The 17079-nt window shown below is 37.3% G+C and overlaps 1 protein-coding gene across 2 annotated transcripts in view; it reads right to left on the bottom strand.

Moving 5' to 3' along the window:
• Positions 1-17079, bottom strand: part of AR401 (S-adenosyl-L-methionine-dependent methyltransferases superfamily protein) — a 207043-nt gene that overhangs the window by 100680 nt on the left and 89284 nt on the right. The window contains exon 2 of one of the 2 annotated variants that reach the window (XM_089420269.1): positions 11848-11973. The exons of the other annotated variant lie outside the window; for it this stretch is intronic. Coding sequence (XP_089276395.1) covers positions 11848-11973 — 126 coding nt within the window. The remainder of the gene's footprint in view (positions 1-11847; positions 11974-17079) is intronic. 2 annotated transcript variants of the gene reach the window in all.

The raw sequence follows: 17079 nt of genomic DNA, 5'->3' as shown, positions 1-17079 counted from the left end.
GATCCAAAAATGAAAAATAAAAATTAAAAAAAATATTTAAAATAAAATTAAAATAAAATAGAATAAATTTAAAAAATAAAATTAAAAAAAAATAAAATAATAATAAGTCAAAGTTTTGAGAAAATAAATGCAAAGTCTTAATTTTTTAATATATTAAAATGCATTTAAAATTTCGATGGATGAGATTAAAAGGGATTTTGATCCTCATCGACGACCGAGATTTGTTTGACATAGATCACTCGAACTAGCGGTTCGGAAATTTTCCTTTAAATAGGGTGTTAGGGGTCATTTGAGATCAGATATGATCTGAGAGTCTAGTGCTAAAGAAAGCTATCTTGTAATCATTTTTTGTGCAATAAAGAAAGACTTTGGGGTTGAAAATCATGTTGATGTTACTCTTCTGGGAATGTTGTAAGATTGTTTTATTTTTCTGCATAATTTTATTTTCAGTCATTGATGATAGCTTAATGAAGATTGATCTAGGCACAGGTATCTTGTCTGATCTCTGGGGTTTGAATGATAGTTTAGATTCTGAAACATAATGGCAGGTATCTCCATTTGATCTGGATTTCACTACTATTTTCTCCCTCTATGTTAATGGTTGATTTTACGTTGTGCAGGAAATCCTTTTTTTAGATTACCGGGCATTTGGGGAAGTTCTCGGCTGAACCAGCCAACTCCCGGATTGTGTTTTCTGAAAGAGCCCAGCCAGTTTTTGATCCCGGGCTTATCATTTGAATTTTCTTTTTGTTATGAATGCATGAAGGGTTTTTCTGAAGCATCTCACATTAAATTTAAATTCTGAAAATATTTCTGTGACATAACGATAAATCTGGCTATCTAGAGTCTTCAGTTTGTAAATACTGTAATTATTTAGCTCATTTAGGGTTTTCAGTTTTGTTTCCTACACATTATTTTTGGATGTTCTGTTTTTTTTCCATTGCAGCTTGCAAGTACAGATCTTAAAAAAATTTCAGGGTTTCCATCAGGCAATTGGGAGCAGGAAAGATTTAAAATTTTGATCAGGTTTCTGGACTGCCTGGGGTTTTACTGCTGCAGAAAAATTTTGAAATTTTTTTTAAGGGATCACAGTTTTTGCCATTGCCATACCCTCTGCCATCTCTTAGCTCTCTATTTCTCTCCACGCAGACTGCCAATCCGCTGCTCCACGTCATTTCTCTGGTTGCTGTCACTTCCATTTTCACGCTACCCTTCCTACGTATTTCCCTTTTCACTACGCTGCCTCACACATCAAACGAACATTCGATTTTTCGCGTTTTCCTCTTCCTGGCCCGCGTGAGCACTCTTTTCCGTCGACTCTCCTCCACTGGCCATCCTCACGCTAGAGCTTCCTACGCTCAACTATCCTCGTGATCTCCTTAGTGTGGCCAACCTGCAAGCAAAAAAAAAAAAAAGATCAAAACCCTTAACCCGTGTTTTCATTACACCTTGTCCCTTTCCATTGCCTTCTACCTGCGTGCACTCTCCAATTCCCTGCGTGTAGTCTCCCCTTCCTATGCAGCCCTTCTTCAACCCGCATTTCCATCCATCCGCATTTCTCCTCGACCTACCTATCATGCTTCTCTCTTTCCCTATCCATCGACTTGCAGAAACCCCACTCTTTCACTCCCCAGAAACTTCTTTCCCTGCGCTGCTCTTTGCCTGCTCATCGCACTCCTCACCTATTGTCAATCCTTCCGCACAGCTATAACAGCTTCACCTTCATTGCCATCATCCATCGACCTAAACGCATTCCTTCCATTCCCCATACGCACGTCCCTACTTGCCCTCCTCCATCTAGCTGTGGGTCGCCGCCATCGAGAACCTACACATAAGCAACAGTGAGAAATACACTTATATTTTGGTTTATTTCCTGTATGCGTTTAGGATTTGATTTTTCGATTATTTGTTTTCTTTTTCTTAGTTAGGTTTCATGGTGTTGGCATATGATAGTTAGAATACATTAGATTTGATTTTATGGTGGTCATTTGGTTTTAATAATTTTCGATTTGGTTTTTGTATTCTTTTTTTTTTAAATCATAAAAATTTAAAAAGTTCTTTTAAGATTTAATTTTAGTTTCTGCATAGTATAGTTTTTGTTTTATTTTTTTTATTTCATCCATAAAAAATAAAAAATTTCATTAAAAAAAGAAAAAAGGAAGTTTTAACGGGTTGGCCTTTGGGTTATTTTTAATTTAGATTTATAGTTTAGTTTAGTTTAGTTTTATTTTAGAATAAATCAAAAATCAACAAAAAAATAATTAAAAAAAAATCATAAAAGATAAAAAGTTCCTTTTTTATTTTTTAGACTTTAGATTAGATTTTATTTCTATTTAGGATTTTAATTTTATTCTATTTTGATTTTTAGCTTAAAATATATAAAAAATATAAAAATGTAAAAAAAAAAAAAAAAAAATTTGAAAAGCTTAGCTAAAAATTGAAAAATCATTTTGGTGTCTTTTTGTGGTATTTTTCTATAGCTAAATGCACTTAAATGTTTATTTACAAGTTGGTTATATGAAAGTGGTAGCTGGTCAACATTTAAATTTTGTGGTCGCTTAAAGCATTTAATCTTGTAAAATTTAATTGATGGATCATTATTAAAGCGTGGAGTTTATTGAATAGCTTGTATCGCTTGGGATATTCGATGATAAATGATTGTTTTACAAGGTTCATATTTCTACAATATTTAATAAATAATCATTTAATCATTAACTCCATAAGGCACTGGTACATTAACTTATAAAATCAATCAAGTGCTTGTTTCCCCTTGTTGTGTCTCCCAACCCAACTGGTCCACAGTTAGTCATCCTTTGTCCCATAGTGTCTACCCCCCTTAACCGCGGGAGACGGCTTAAACGGAGAGATCTGGGATCAAGGTGACAGCCCCTGGTCTAAGCGTTGTCGTGACAATCTGTGCGACAACATTTTTTGGTGCCGTTGCCAGGGATAGAGTTTTTTCTGTCATTGGTTTATTCAACATTCATCATTCTTTCTTCTTTCTCATCTCTCATTTGAGCTGGCAGATTCAGCATTTTTTGGCATCATTTGGATCTTTTCATCACCTTATCTTTCGTCATATCAACAACTACTCTTCAGTTCGTTTCTTGTTTGGGTGGCGACTCCATTTATTTTCATTTATTTTTCCCAGACAAGAAGCCTCTCTCATATCAGCTTGTTTGTTGCTTTTTGGATCCTAGAATTAGATTCATTGTTCAAGTGGTGACTCCACTTCTTTCATCTCTTGATTTTCCTGAGCAGGGATCTCTCTCTATCATCCATTTGGTCCCCCGTTATTCATCATGGATTATTCGTTTAAACCATGTCATTTACTGATGATCTCCATGATTTACCGAAAGTGACCATTTCTAAATTACCTTTGTTCTCGGGTGGTGGTTCAGTCATTGTTAGAAGGCATTTATGGAGTTTTTATCATATAACGGTCATGTATTGTAGACTTCCTCAATATGATCATGAAGATGTCTAAATGCGTCTATTTGTCCTTTCTTTAGAGGGTGATGCTTTGAATTAGTTTAATAATTGTCCTAAAGACTCTTTCACTTCTTTACAAGAGATTTACAATGCTTTTAAAGATAGATATGGTGATCGAAATAGCTCGCCTTGTGCCCCTAAAATTGTGCAACAGAATGAAAGTAATCTTATAAAAGGTCCAGTTGTCGATGAAAGATTTCAAGACAATTCTTCATATCAGAATGTGCCATCCACCTGTACCATTGTAGATCAAATCCACGATAGTGGAAAAGTAAGGACAAATTACAAAATCAATGTCGACAATGAAAAGGAAGATCAGAAGCAAATTATACAAGAACTAATGCGGCTGGTAAAAAATATGGAGATCAATCAAACTAATCACCCCAGTGATGTGAGAACTTTATGCACCCACCTGGAAAAACGTAATAAGGAGATGGAGATCATGCAAAATCAGCATGCTAAGGAAATTGAGGCCATGAAGACTAATCATGACACAGAAATTAGTTTTATGCAAAGCAAGTTATCAGGCTTAGAGGAAAATATGACGACCATGAAAGTTAATCATGATAGGGAAATTAATTCTATGCAAAAAAAGTTATTAACTATGGATGAAGAAATTACTATCATGACATTCGATCATAATAATCAGTTGGCTACCATGCAAGCAAATCATAAGAAAGAGATAAACTCTATGTAGCGTTGATTGATGACCATAAAGGAAAAGAACGATAAAGTAATAAAACATATGGAAGAAGACCACGCCAGGGAAATCAGTGCTATGAAAGTTGAACACTCTAGCCAGATAGATGCCATTACAATACAGGTACATAAATTTCGACAATGGTTAGAGGATGAAAGAAACCAGGAAACATCTATAGATCAGGAGCCTCCTCATTTGCTGCAACAAGCTCCATCTTATTATGAGGAGATCATTGGTTCGATTGAAAGGTGGTTAATTGAAGGTGATCCAGACAAAATTAGAAACGATAAAGATCAAATGCAAGATGAAGAAAGACATGTCACACATATCTTACATACTTCATCTGAGAGCTTTGAAGCAGAAAGTTACACGTCATCAGTAATACAGCCTGCCACGAAGAAAAAGCGCAAGAGAAAGAAAATGAGAAGAAGATTTGATGCATCAGACGGCCGCGAGCAGCGTGATTGTCGAATAGGGAAAAGTCCTACCGTATGCAGAATTGGACATGGCACATCTGACAAGCAGCCGACAGATTTGCCTGAAAGCAGGCAAATGCTCAATATACATTATATTGAACACATTTGATGCCATGGGGCATCCTCTGTATTTCTAACCTTACTCCTTGTTTTTTCAGCACTTTCATTTCTGTTTTAGGATTAGATTTACTTTTCCAGATAGTTAATGAAAAGCTTATATTTTTCATGTGCTTAATGTTATATGATGATTTTTGAATGGACGCTACTTATGCTTTGTTCTATATTGCGTGGATGCAGATTCTGGATTCTCACATTCCTATAGTGCAGCAATGTGTCCCCAAGTAGAGCCAGATGTTGATCACTACATGTCAACTACCCATATCAGTACACCCCCTTTTCTTCGCAAAAGGGATAGCGCTTGATCGATATGTCCGTGCCATTCAGCAGTCATCGTCGACCCGATCATGTTATGTTGTAAACCCAATTTGCATATGTAAATTGTAAATAATCTTAACAAATCTGAGTCATGTATGTAAATCGCCTAGGCAAACCTAATTTTTTAGTGATAATCTACGTTCCGAAAGGTTTTTTGTCTCACAGATCCATAATCGGCAGAGTTTTCCTTCAGCCTAACCCCAAAGCCGGAATGAATTTTGTCACTAGAATCTCAGGGGAATCTTAGTGTGCGTTGAGTCTATGTAAAAGTAATTTGGAAATAACTCTAACTCTTTGGTTAGATTATTACAAATTGTTTGATCTGCTAGATTATAGTTGTGTTGCAGAACTGAGTGTTCTATGAGGGTCTATGTCAAATGGGTTTTCCTCCCTTGAGATGTAAAATTGTAAAAGTCATGATGTAAAGTGTCTTGAGGGTTAGAAAATATTTTAATCCCCTCATAAGTCCTAAGTCCTAGGCGATTTTTCCAAAGGCTAAGTTCAAGGATCCAAAAATGAAAAATTAAAATACTAAAAGATTAAAAATACTAAAAAATAAAAAAAAAAAAAAAAATAAATAGAATAAATTTAAAATAAATAAAATTAAAATAATAATAAGTCAATTTTGAGAAAATAAATGCAAAGTTTTAATTTTTTAATATATTAAAATGCATTTAAAATTTCGACGGATGAGATTAAAAGGGATTTTGATCCTCATCGACGTTCGAGATTTGTTTGACATGGATCACTCGAATTAGCGGTTGGGAAATTTTCCTTTAAATAGGGTGTTAGGGGTCATTTGAGATCAGATTTGATCTGAGAGTCTGGTGCTAAATAAAGTTGTCTTGTAGTCATTTTTTGTGCAATAAAGAAAATCTGAGGTTGAAAATCTTGCTGGTGTTACTCTTCGGGAAATGTTGTAAGATTGTTTTATTTTTCTGCATAATTTTATTTTCAGTTATTGATGATAGTTTAATGAAGATTGATCTAGGCACAGGTATCTTGTCTGATCTCTGGGGTTTGAATGATAGTTTAGATTCTGAAACATAATGGCAAGTATCTCCATTTGATCTGGATTTCACTATTGTTTTCTCCCTCTATGTTAATGGTTGATTTTAAGCTATGCAAGAAATCCTTTTTTTAGATTACCGAGCGTTTGGGGAAGTTCTCGGCTGAACCAGCCAACTCCTGGATTGTGTTTTCTGAAAGAGCCCAGCTAGTTTTTGACCCTGGGCTTATCATTTGGAAAAAAAAATTATGAATGCATGAAGGGTTTTTCTGAAGCATCTCACATTAAATTTAAATTCTGAAAATATTTCTATGACATAACGATAAATCTGGCTATCTAGAGTCTTCAGTTTGTAAATACTGTAATTATTTAGCTGATTTAGGGTTTTCAGTTTTGTTTCCTGCACATATTATATTTGGATGTTCTGTTTTTTGCCATTGCAGGTTGTAGGTACAGATCTTAAAAAAAATTTAGGGTTTCCATCAGGCAATTGGGAGCAGGAAAGATTTAAAATTTTGATCAGGTTTCTGGATTGCGGGTTTGCAAACTTCGTTTTCATTTCTCACTGCTGCCTGGGGTTTTACTGCTGCAGAAAAAATTTGAAATTTTTTTAAGGGATCACAGTTTTTGCTGTTGCCATACCCTCTGCCATCTCTTAGCTCTCTATTTCTCTCCACGCAGACTGCCAATCCGTTGCTCCACGCCATTTCTCTGGTTGTTGTCACTTCCATTTTCACGCTGCCCTTCCTACGTATTTCCCTTTTCACTACACTGCCTCACACATCAAACGAACATTCGATTTTTCGCATTTTCCTCTTCCTGGCCCGCCTAAGCACTCTTTTACATCGACTCTCCTCCATTGGTCATCCTCACACTGGAGCTTCCTACGCTCAGTTATCCTTGTGATCTCCTTAGTGTGGCCAACCTGCAGAAAAAAAAAAAAAAAAAAAAAAAAAAAAAAAAAAAGATCAAAACCCTTAACCCGTGTTTTCATTACACCTTGTCCCTTTCCGCTGCCTGCTGCCTGCGTGCACTCTCCAGTTCCCTGCATGCTGTCTCCCCTTCCTACGCAGCCCTTCTTCAACCCGCATTTCCATCCATCTGCATTTCTCCTCGACCTGCCTATCATGCTTCTCTCTTTCCCTGTCCATCGACTTGCAGAAACCCCACTCTTTCACTCCCCAGAAACCTCTTTCCCTGCGCTGCTCTTTGCCTGCTCATCGCACTCCTCACCCGCTGTCAATCCTTCCGCGCAACTGTAACAGCTTCACCTTCACTGCCATCATCCATCGACCTAAACGCATTCCTTCCATTCCCCATACGCACGTCCCTACTTGCCCTCCTCCATCTAGCTGTGGGTCGCCGCCATCGAGAACCTACACATAAGCAACAGTGAGAAATACACTTATATTTTGGTTTATTTCCTGTATGCGTTTAGGATTTGATTTTTCGATTATTTGTTTTCTTTTTCTTAGTTAGGTTTCATGGTGTTGGCATATGATAGTTAGAATACATTAGATTTGATTTTATGGTGGTCATTTGGTTTTAATAATTTTCGATTTGGTTTTTGTATCATAAAAATTTAAAAAGTTCTTTTAAGATTTAATTTTAGTTTCTGCTTAGTATAGTTTTTGTTTTATTTTTTTTATTTCATCCATAAAAAATAAAAATTTTCATTAAAAAAGGAAAAAAGGAAGTTTTAACGGGTTGGCCTTTGGGTTATTTTTAATTTAGATTTATAGTTTAGTTTAGTTTTATTTTAGAATAAATCAGAAATCAATAAAAAAAAATCATAAAAGATAAAAAGTTCCTTTTTTATTTTTTAGACTTTAGATTAGATTTTATTTCTATTTAGGATTTTAATTTTATTCTATTTTGATTTTTAGCTTAAAATATATAAAAAATATAAAAATGTAAAAAAAAATAAAAAATTTTGAAAATCTTAGCTAAAAATTGAAAAATCATTTTGGTGTCTTTTTGTGGTATTTTTCTATAGCTAAATGCACTTAAATGTTTATTTACAAGTTGGCTATATGAAAGTGGTAGCTGGTCAACATTTAAATTTTGTGGTCGCTTAAAGCATTTAATCTTTTAAAATTTAATTGTTGGATCATTATTAAAGCGTGGAGTTTATTGAATAGCTTGTATCGCTTGGGATATTCGATGATAAATGATTGTTTTACAAGGTTCATATTTCTGCAATATTTAATAAATAATCATTTAATCATTAACTCCATAAGGCACTGGTACATTAACTTATAAAATCAATCAAGTGCTTGTTTCCCCTTGTTGTGTCTCCCAACCCAACTGGTCCACAGTTGGTCATCCTTTGTCCCATAGGGTCTACCCCCCTTAGCCGCGGGAGACGGCTTAAACGGAGAGATCGGGGATCAGAGTGACAGCGCTCAGTCTGAGCGTTGTCGTGACAATCTGTGCGACAACAACCAGAATTATGGTACCCAGTTGATGTTGTAGATTTTTACCATAGGTCAAAGATGTTGACCAGGATTATGGTAATTAGATGATGTTGATACTGATGATAAATGATGAACCTTTTCTTAGAGAAATTTGTCAACAAGAGAACATCTAAGCAGTCCTTATGAATACCTCCCTAGCTAAGAGGGAGTGTTGAATTTTTTAGCTATGGTCGGTCTTCATAATTAATATTTTAGCCCTTGAATTATGTAAGATATGTTCTTCATGTCGATTTCAAAAGAGAAATATCAATGTTGCAAACATCAGTGTCGGGTTAAAATCGGCAAGGGTCCGGAAAACCAAAAAATCATAAAAATCAGGAAATTATTGGTAACAATCAGCAAACATTGGCAAAATTAAGATACCACCAAAACATCAATAAAAATCAACAAATATCAGCTCAACCAAAAAATCATGATTTTATGATAAAATCAAGATGTTATCAAGATGTTTGCAACACTGAGAAATATATATAATGATTAATGTAAGACATATTCTTCATGTCGGTTTCAAAAGAGAAATTTTTGAATTTTGAATTTTGGCTCCAAATTTGTCAAGTCGACCCTCCCTCAAGTCAAGTCAGCCCCAGTTGAACACCCATTCAAGCCAGTGAAAACAATATATATAAGGCACTTGACCTCCTCCACAAGGCACAATTCGATCTCTCACACAAGAAGATATTTTCTGGGCATCCAAGCGAAGGAGAAGAAGGATAAGAAGGATGAAATTGTCTCAAGCATCTCTCTATCTATCTCTTTGACTTCGCACATGTGAATCTCTCTCTCTGCAACTTCGCACATGTGAATCTCTCTCTCTGCAACTTCACAAGTGTGAACTTCTGGGCAAATGTTGGCAACAGGTCCGAATTTCTCAGCAACATATTCTGAGAAGCAGGGCCGAGTTTTTGGGAAGATTCTAGGATGCCGAATTTTGGCCTAGCTAGATCAAGGAAGGTCGAGTTTGTTGGGCAAAAGTTTGACTTGACAAGAGGGCAATTTGACCAAGTTTGGCCATTGTATTGTTGATCAATTTAACCATCATATTTGACTAGAATATCTAGGTGTATTTCTTGTTGAACTAAAGAATTTCTCTAAGGAAAAGGTTGTTGAGCTTTTCCCCCAAGTGGTTTTTCCCAGGATAAATCTTGAGTTATCTTTGTGCATGGTGATCTCTACTATCCTTGTGCATTTAGTGATTAATTGGATGTGTTAAAAGAATATCTACATCATTAGAAGTAATTGCTTAGTGATTAATTGGATGTGTTAAAAGAATATCTACATCATTAGAAGTAATTATCAGTTTTTGAGAAATGATTTTTTGTAGGTCTTCTATCTGATAATTACTTCTAATGATATTCACTTTAGATTCTTTTCATGTTCACATTAATCATTAAGCGATTACACAGAATATCTTCAACAATAGACATTAGGATCATAAAGAGACAACCAAATCAGGAACACAAGCATTTACCCTGGGAAAACCTACATGGGGGAAAAACCAAGCAACCTTTTCCTTAGAAAAATTCTTTAGTTCAGCAAGAGACACACCTAGGTCATCTAGTCAACCACAAGGTCAAACTAAATAGCAAAGTAGACATGGTCAAACTTGGTCCAACCGCCTCCTAGTCAAGTCATAAGACTACCCATTGAACTCAGCCTGGTTAGGCCTGCTAGGGCTGAATTTCAACTTCATATTGTGCCTAGAGAAGCTCGGTCTTGTTGCCTTTCACAGAATTCTTGGTCCTTAGAGATTTTGTCCTTCCACAAAGATCTAGATATGTTGCTACCTCGGAGATTCAATCCTGCACTTAAGCTTTAGATTCTTCCTTCAACAAGCATCAAATTCGTCATGTCTTTTGCCTTAGATTCGTTCTTTTCTTTCTTCCTCAGATGATCGAATTTTGCTTCGGTGGTGATCCAAAATTCCTGCTTGGGAAGGAGGTTGAATGCCTCATATATATAGTAGACTAGCTGACTGAATGGGTGTCATTTGGCTAGGCCAACTTGGCTCCTTGGAGCCAAAAATTCGAATTTTTCTCTTTTGAAAAGGACATGAAGAACATGCCTTAAAAAAATTCTTTTGACAATAGCATGAAGAACATGCTTTACATTTATCATTACAAATACTTAAAGGGTTAAAATATTAATTATGAAGACCGACCATAGCTACAAAGTTCAACACTCCCTCTTAGCTAGGGAGATATTCATAATGACTATCTAGATGTTCTCATGTTGAAAAAATTCTCCAGGAAAAGGTTATAACAATTAATCAGCATCAGCATCATCCAATTACCATAATCTGGTCAACAAATTTCACACATGATAAATTAACAGCATCAACATTATGCAATTACATAATCTGGTCAACAACTATGACACGTGGTAAATCATCGGCATCAACAAGTTACCCTAATTCCAATCAGTACCTCTGACCGATGGTGCATCCTCACCATAATCCTCGTCAGTACTCCTAACACATGGTACATCTTTAGCATCATTTAGTCACCATGATTCTAATCGGCACCTCTGAACCATGGTATATTGACTAGTCCTGGTTCACCATCATCCTGGTCAATATCTTTGACTCATGGTGAAACCCTAGGGACACACTCAATCCATTTGAGTAATCTGGTCCCAAATCCAAAGGCCTCACTCTAGGCTATGATGCTAAATGGGCTCACTCAACCCATCTGGAGAGTAATCTGAGCCTGATGTTGAAAGACACCCACTCAACTGAACATGTAGTCCCTAATGAGTCCAAGCAGCTGAAAATACATTGACAGATCAATGCTTTCACTAGGGCAACAGGTACCTCTGACAAAAACCTAGCAAAGACTGCAACAGATGTGGACCAACCAAGTACACAATTCCAATTTCTTTTTAAATTGTTTAAAATTCAAATTATAAATACTTAAATTTTTAACCAAACTCACAATCTTAAGTGTTGAACATTGAAATGACTTTAGTCTTTGTCTTTGCAGCACATTGGTGGGAGCCATTTGGCAGCCAATGTCCTCAATCGTTAGAGTCAGCCAATTCTTGTTATAATTGAAATACTTGTTATAGTTGAAATAACAGTGTGGGATTAGTTCTACAACTTAACACTTTATACCACCATATCCTAGGCAGGCAAGCATTTTTTTTAGGATAATCATTCAATGAAATTGATGTTTAAAATAAGGCCAACTTAGTAATTGCGAGCAGTTAAATTTTCCATAGAACAAATGGGAATAAACTATGAGAAACTTGAAAAAGACATACCAAATTTCACCAGCATAGCCATGCTCATGAAAGTTTGCTAGATCATCTGCATATGCAGCATCCCAGTGACTCTGCAGACCCAGCACTGATGGCTCCACCTCAGTATCCCGTTCGTCCTTATCTGAACTGTTCCAGCCAAGAGAAGAGAAGAGGAGATTATATAAAGAACTTATGACAACATTATGACTATGTTCACAGGTTTTAAGACGACAATTCATAGGAGTCAAATCACAACAAAGAATTTAAGAATTCAACTAAAGCGTCAGCAAATTCATGTTACATTTCAAGCATGTTGACATTACAGATTGTGTAATTAGAAACATGTAAGAGGAAAGCTAGTTTAGTGTGTTCTATTCAAGGCCTGTCACTTGTGCTTTATGCTTTCTGTCCAGTTTACCAAACAAGAACTTACAAACCCCAAAGTGCACAAATAGTCAGCTGCTAAACTGATATTTCTGCAATCATACTACCAGAAGAAATAAATGCCTATGCCCATTTATACATGTTTCTTGCTATTCCCGCCCCACTCTTGCAGATCAAACTGTGCTGCTGGCTATGGCCTACGGCCTAGCCCAGCAACAAGTTAAGCTTATGATCTCCAATCATATTAACACAGCTGTATTGAGTCCAACAAGCTTGACTCAATCTGAATATGTTGATCATGGACAAGGACAGATTTCTTCACTGCAATGACAAAGGTTTGTCAGCCTTATAAACTGTCCTCGTGAGCAGCCTCATCACTACACTGTCACCATACTTCTAGGACACAGTTACTAAGAGACTTGATGTTGTCAACATGATGCCTGGTTAGGGCACTTCTTGGTTGTAGCTTAGTGATCCAAACAGCCCTCAAACAGTAGACCCTAGCTCCTCCCTTTTGTGGATTATGTTGTCCCTCAAGAACAATATCAATATGCCCAAACAGTCTTCAAATAAGCCACGTTGTCACCTACAGCAATGTGGCATTATGACAGCAGTTGAGATGATTGTAACTAGGTCTCTTGGAGATTAGAGAGCTACTTGAGACCTCGTTTGTGGTAGTTGGAACCTCCTTCTTGGACTGCGGCTAGGGCAGATAGAAGCCTCATCAAACTGCAGATTGGGGCTCCTAGTTTGGGTTGCAGATTAGGGCCTCTTGACTGTGTTTTAGACTGCGGATTAGGTTGCGGATTAGGAGATCTTTTGAGTTGCAAATTGAAGCTCCCTTTGACTGCTAGAGCTCCCCTCTAGAACTGCGGCCAAGTCTCTCCATTACCTGCGGCTAGGGTAAGGCTAGAATCCTCCCATTAGGACTGCGGCTAGCTGTGAGTTTATCTCTTCCTCTTGACTACGGCTAGGGCTCTTTTAGAGCTTCACTAGACAGCGTATAGAGGATTCCTAAGGCAACGTATTGAAGCCTCTCCTTGCTGCGAAGAATAGCCTCATTTAGGACAGCGTATGACTCTGATTTTATTTCGTTAGGGCAGCGTATAAGATTCTCCCATGACTGCGTCTAGGGCACTCTAGAACAGCGGCATAGGGTCTCTTCTAGACCTGAGTTAAAGCCTCTCTTCCATGACTGCATCTAGATCTCATTAGGGCAGCGTATTCTCCTCTAGATCTCTCCTTCCACCAAAACCCAAACAAGTGGAGAGAGATCACAAGAGAGATGTGTGTGTAAAATGACTTGAAGACCTCTTCTATTTATGGTGAAACGTTGAGGATAGGTTGGGGTAATTTGGTTGTTGGCCGACCTTGACGAATCGTCACATAACACAAATAAATTCATATCTCCATGAATACATGTTGGAATCGGATGATCTTTAGATCAATCATACACCTCTCGACGAGAGGAATCCAAGAAAAATAGAAGCTGCCATAAATAAGTAGACCCACATGGAGTTTGGCCCTAGTTGCCAATTTTAACACACTATAACCCACTTCTTCATCCTCCTCTTCATCATGATCAACCCTCCTTCTACTCTCCAACACCATAATAACCAAAAAAGGAACCAAGAAGAAGAAAATGCCAAGCCATATAACCATGATGTTTGAACTTTGAAGTTTTGAGTCTGCAAAAAAATGGAGGAATGTGAATGGGAAATAGAGAATTTTTTTATTTATTTAGCAATGAACATAAAAAAATGGCTAGATTAGAGTGTAGATCCTACCTCTTTGGCCTTCAATACCAAACTCCAATCTCCCTTTGCAAGCTCCTCAAGTTCCTCCAAGCTCCAAACCCTCTTGCTCCTCTTGCTCTCCAATGGATGAAGTGAATAATGGGAGGGGAGAGGGTCTTTTTATGCTTTCCCCGCTCCCCTTTCCCTCCCTTTCATCTCCCTCTTCGTTGTTAGTCATCACCCCTCTCTCTCGGTCGTGCAGCCTTCTTTTTCAGTATCGGACGGGAGCGATTTTTAAGAAGGGGAGCGTTCGGGAGTAATCGCTCCCCGACCGCTCCCCCTCTTAAAAATCGCTCTCGAAGCATACGGGGGCAGTCAAGGATTGAACGCTCCTGACCGCTCCCTTAAACGCTCCCGAAAAACCAGGGTTCGTTTTTTTTGCAGGGAGCGTGCTACCGAAATCGCTCCCCCATCAGGAGTGATTTTGAGAGAGTGCTCTCGTCTAGCTCCCAAATAGCTCCTAAGTGGAGAAAAAATTCGGAGTGGGGACGTGAGGGGAGGGCGCTCCCCCGCAAACCTGGGGTGCCCTGACTTGTGACATGTCTATTGAGATTCTATGATGATCCTTGATGTGAAGGAGAAGGAATTTTGTAGAGCACTTACCTCCTCTAGACATCTTGCATATTACTTGTTATTTTGGCATAGCATCCTAGGGTTTCAGGCAACATTAGTATGATTGGTGGCATCACAAACTCTTGGTGAAGGCACCCTAAGGTTTTGCATGTCTATTCCACTTTCATGACAATATTAAACACAAGAAACTCTTGTTCTCTTAGAGTGCTCATCTCGGAATTTTTTGGAGTACCTTGGGGGATTGGATGAGGATTTTTTGGTAATATGCTACTAGACTCTTGTGATAGAGCACCCTACCTCTTGGAGTGTCTTTTGTACTCCTGCAGTGATACTTAACGAGATAAACAACTCTTAGTGCACTCACTTCCTTATGCATTTTTCAACAACCTATGGATTCAAACGTTGATATTGGCATAATTGACGGATCATATTCCTTGGAAAGATCACCCTAGGGTCTATTGTGTCTATTTCATTCTTGTGATAATTCTTGGTGGATTAGACACTTACTCCTAGTGAGCACTCCTTTCTTTCATGGATTTCCAACATTTGGCTCACATTAGGTAATTTTCAACTTTTAGAAGAGGATGGATAGTCTAGCACTTCTCAATAAAGGTGCTCTAGGTTTCTTTGTCTACTTTGAACTCATTATGATACTTAACTAGATAGACACTTGTTCTTGTAGCATGCCCTACACCATCATATATTTTCAACATTTGGTACAATTCTGTTAATTTTAGGTATGTTCTATGCTTAGGAACAATTTACTTCAATTTCTTTATTAGCCCAATATCAATATTCAGTTTAGCAATCACATTAGCATGATAGTAAAATGTAGATAGAACATAAACATAAACAGTAGAAGACAAGCCAAGACAAAAGGACACAAGATGTGGCACCAGCCAGGGACAAACCCTAATGTGGGGAACCCTTGATCAATTCTTCTTATATTCTTCAATAGTTCAGCGGAGAGAGAGTACAAATTTACATATCTGATAATTTATGACAGCAACCAAAAAAACCCTAACTAGAAAAGTCAACAATGGTCAAACAGGGTTGAATTCTTCCTCTAAGCAGCTCGGTCTTTTCTACTCCTGCAGTGATACTTAACAAGATAAACAACTGTTAGTGCACTCACTTCCTTGATGCATTTTTCAACAACCTAGGGTTTCAAACGTTGATATTGGCATAATTGACAGATCATATTCCTTGGAAAGATCACCCTAGGGTCTATTGTGTCTATTTCATTCTTGTGATAATTCTTGATGTACTGGACACTTACTCCTAGTGAGCACTCCTTTCTTTCATGGATTTCCAACATTTGGCTCACTATTTAGGTAATTTTCAGCTTATAGAAGAGGATGGATAGTCTAGCACTTCTCAATAAAGGTTCTCTAGATTTCTTTCTCTACTGTGAACTCATTATGATATTTAATTAGATAGACACATGTTCTTGTAGCATGCCCACCATCATGGATTTTTAACATTTTGTACAATTCTCACGCAAATTTTACCCTGTTAAAGAAGGACTAATAATGCGGCACCTTGGACAACAGTACCCTAGGGTTTGAAGTGTCTAGTATGGCCTTGTGATGATGTTTTATATCATATACACTCAAACTATGGGAGCACTCCACTTCTTCATGCTTTTTCAAGCATCTAGGGTTTGATTAGAAGGCCCAACCAACTCCTTGTTGCACAAGTTGTTTCCACAACTAGAAAACTTGACTTCTTGGTTATCTTTTGAGGTTAAGATTGCACTTTTAGATGGCTATACATTCTATTATCATGGAGTTCCCCATCATTTGCACACTTGTGGAGGTATTTTTCATGAAATAAGGTTGTTAATGGTGTATGTTAAATGCATGTGGAGGTTGTTGAGGTTTGATGATTCAGCACTTGATCTATGGTGTCTAGTTGTTACTAATCGACCTTCTACCTTGATCTATGAATGACTTGGAGCCACACATGTCACTTGTTGGATTATTGTTGCACAGTTCTTGGAGTTGGTTGTATCTTTAAGTTTGAGAATTCATAGACCACTTCACTTGAGCGATACAATTGTTAAGGTGTCTATTTCCATGATGAGGACTTGAAGACACCTTGCACACATTTGCATGTCATTTGTTAAAGACGTACACTTAAGAAGGTGATTTCACACTTGTACATGCATATTGATGAGGATGTTACATTGCATATGTTCCTATGCTACATTGGTTGAGGGTGTCCACATTCATGAGGCATCTACTTGGCCTTCAATCAATACTGCTACCTTGGGATCATGCCACAAATATCACATGAAGCTTCTAATGCAGATTTTCCATAGAACTACACATAGGACATCTATTAGAAATCCATGCACCCTAGGTCTAGTCTATGCACTTAGCTAGAAAACATTAAGACGTTGAAAATGCCTAACTTCAAAATTACACAATGGAAAATACTAGCAATCAAATCAATGATAGTACACAAGAATTAGTGCCCATAACTTGTTTCTTATCAA

This window comes from Pinus tabuliformis, chromosome 4_1 (assembly GCF_031772625.1).
Source record: "Pinus tabuliformis cultivar Carrire ecotype Pingquan chromosome 4_1, CPIR1, whole genome shotgun sequence".
NCBI classification, from domain to species: Eukaryota; Viridiplantae; Streptophyta; class Pinopsida; order Pinales; family Pinaceae; genus Pinus; species Pinus tabuliformis.
Note: the sequence above shows the minus strand (reverse complement) of the source record. Positions and strands in the feature narration are given on the sequence as shown.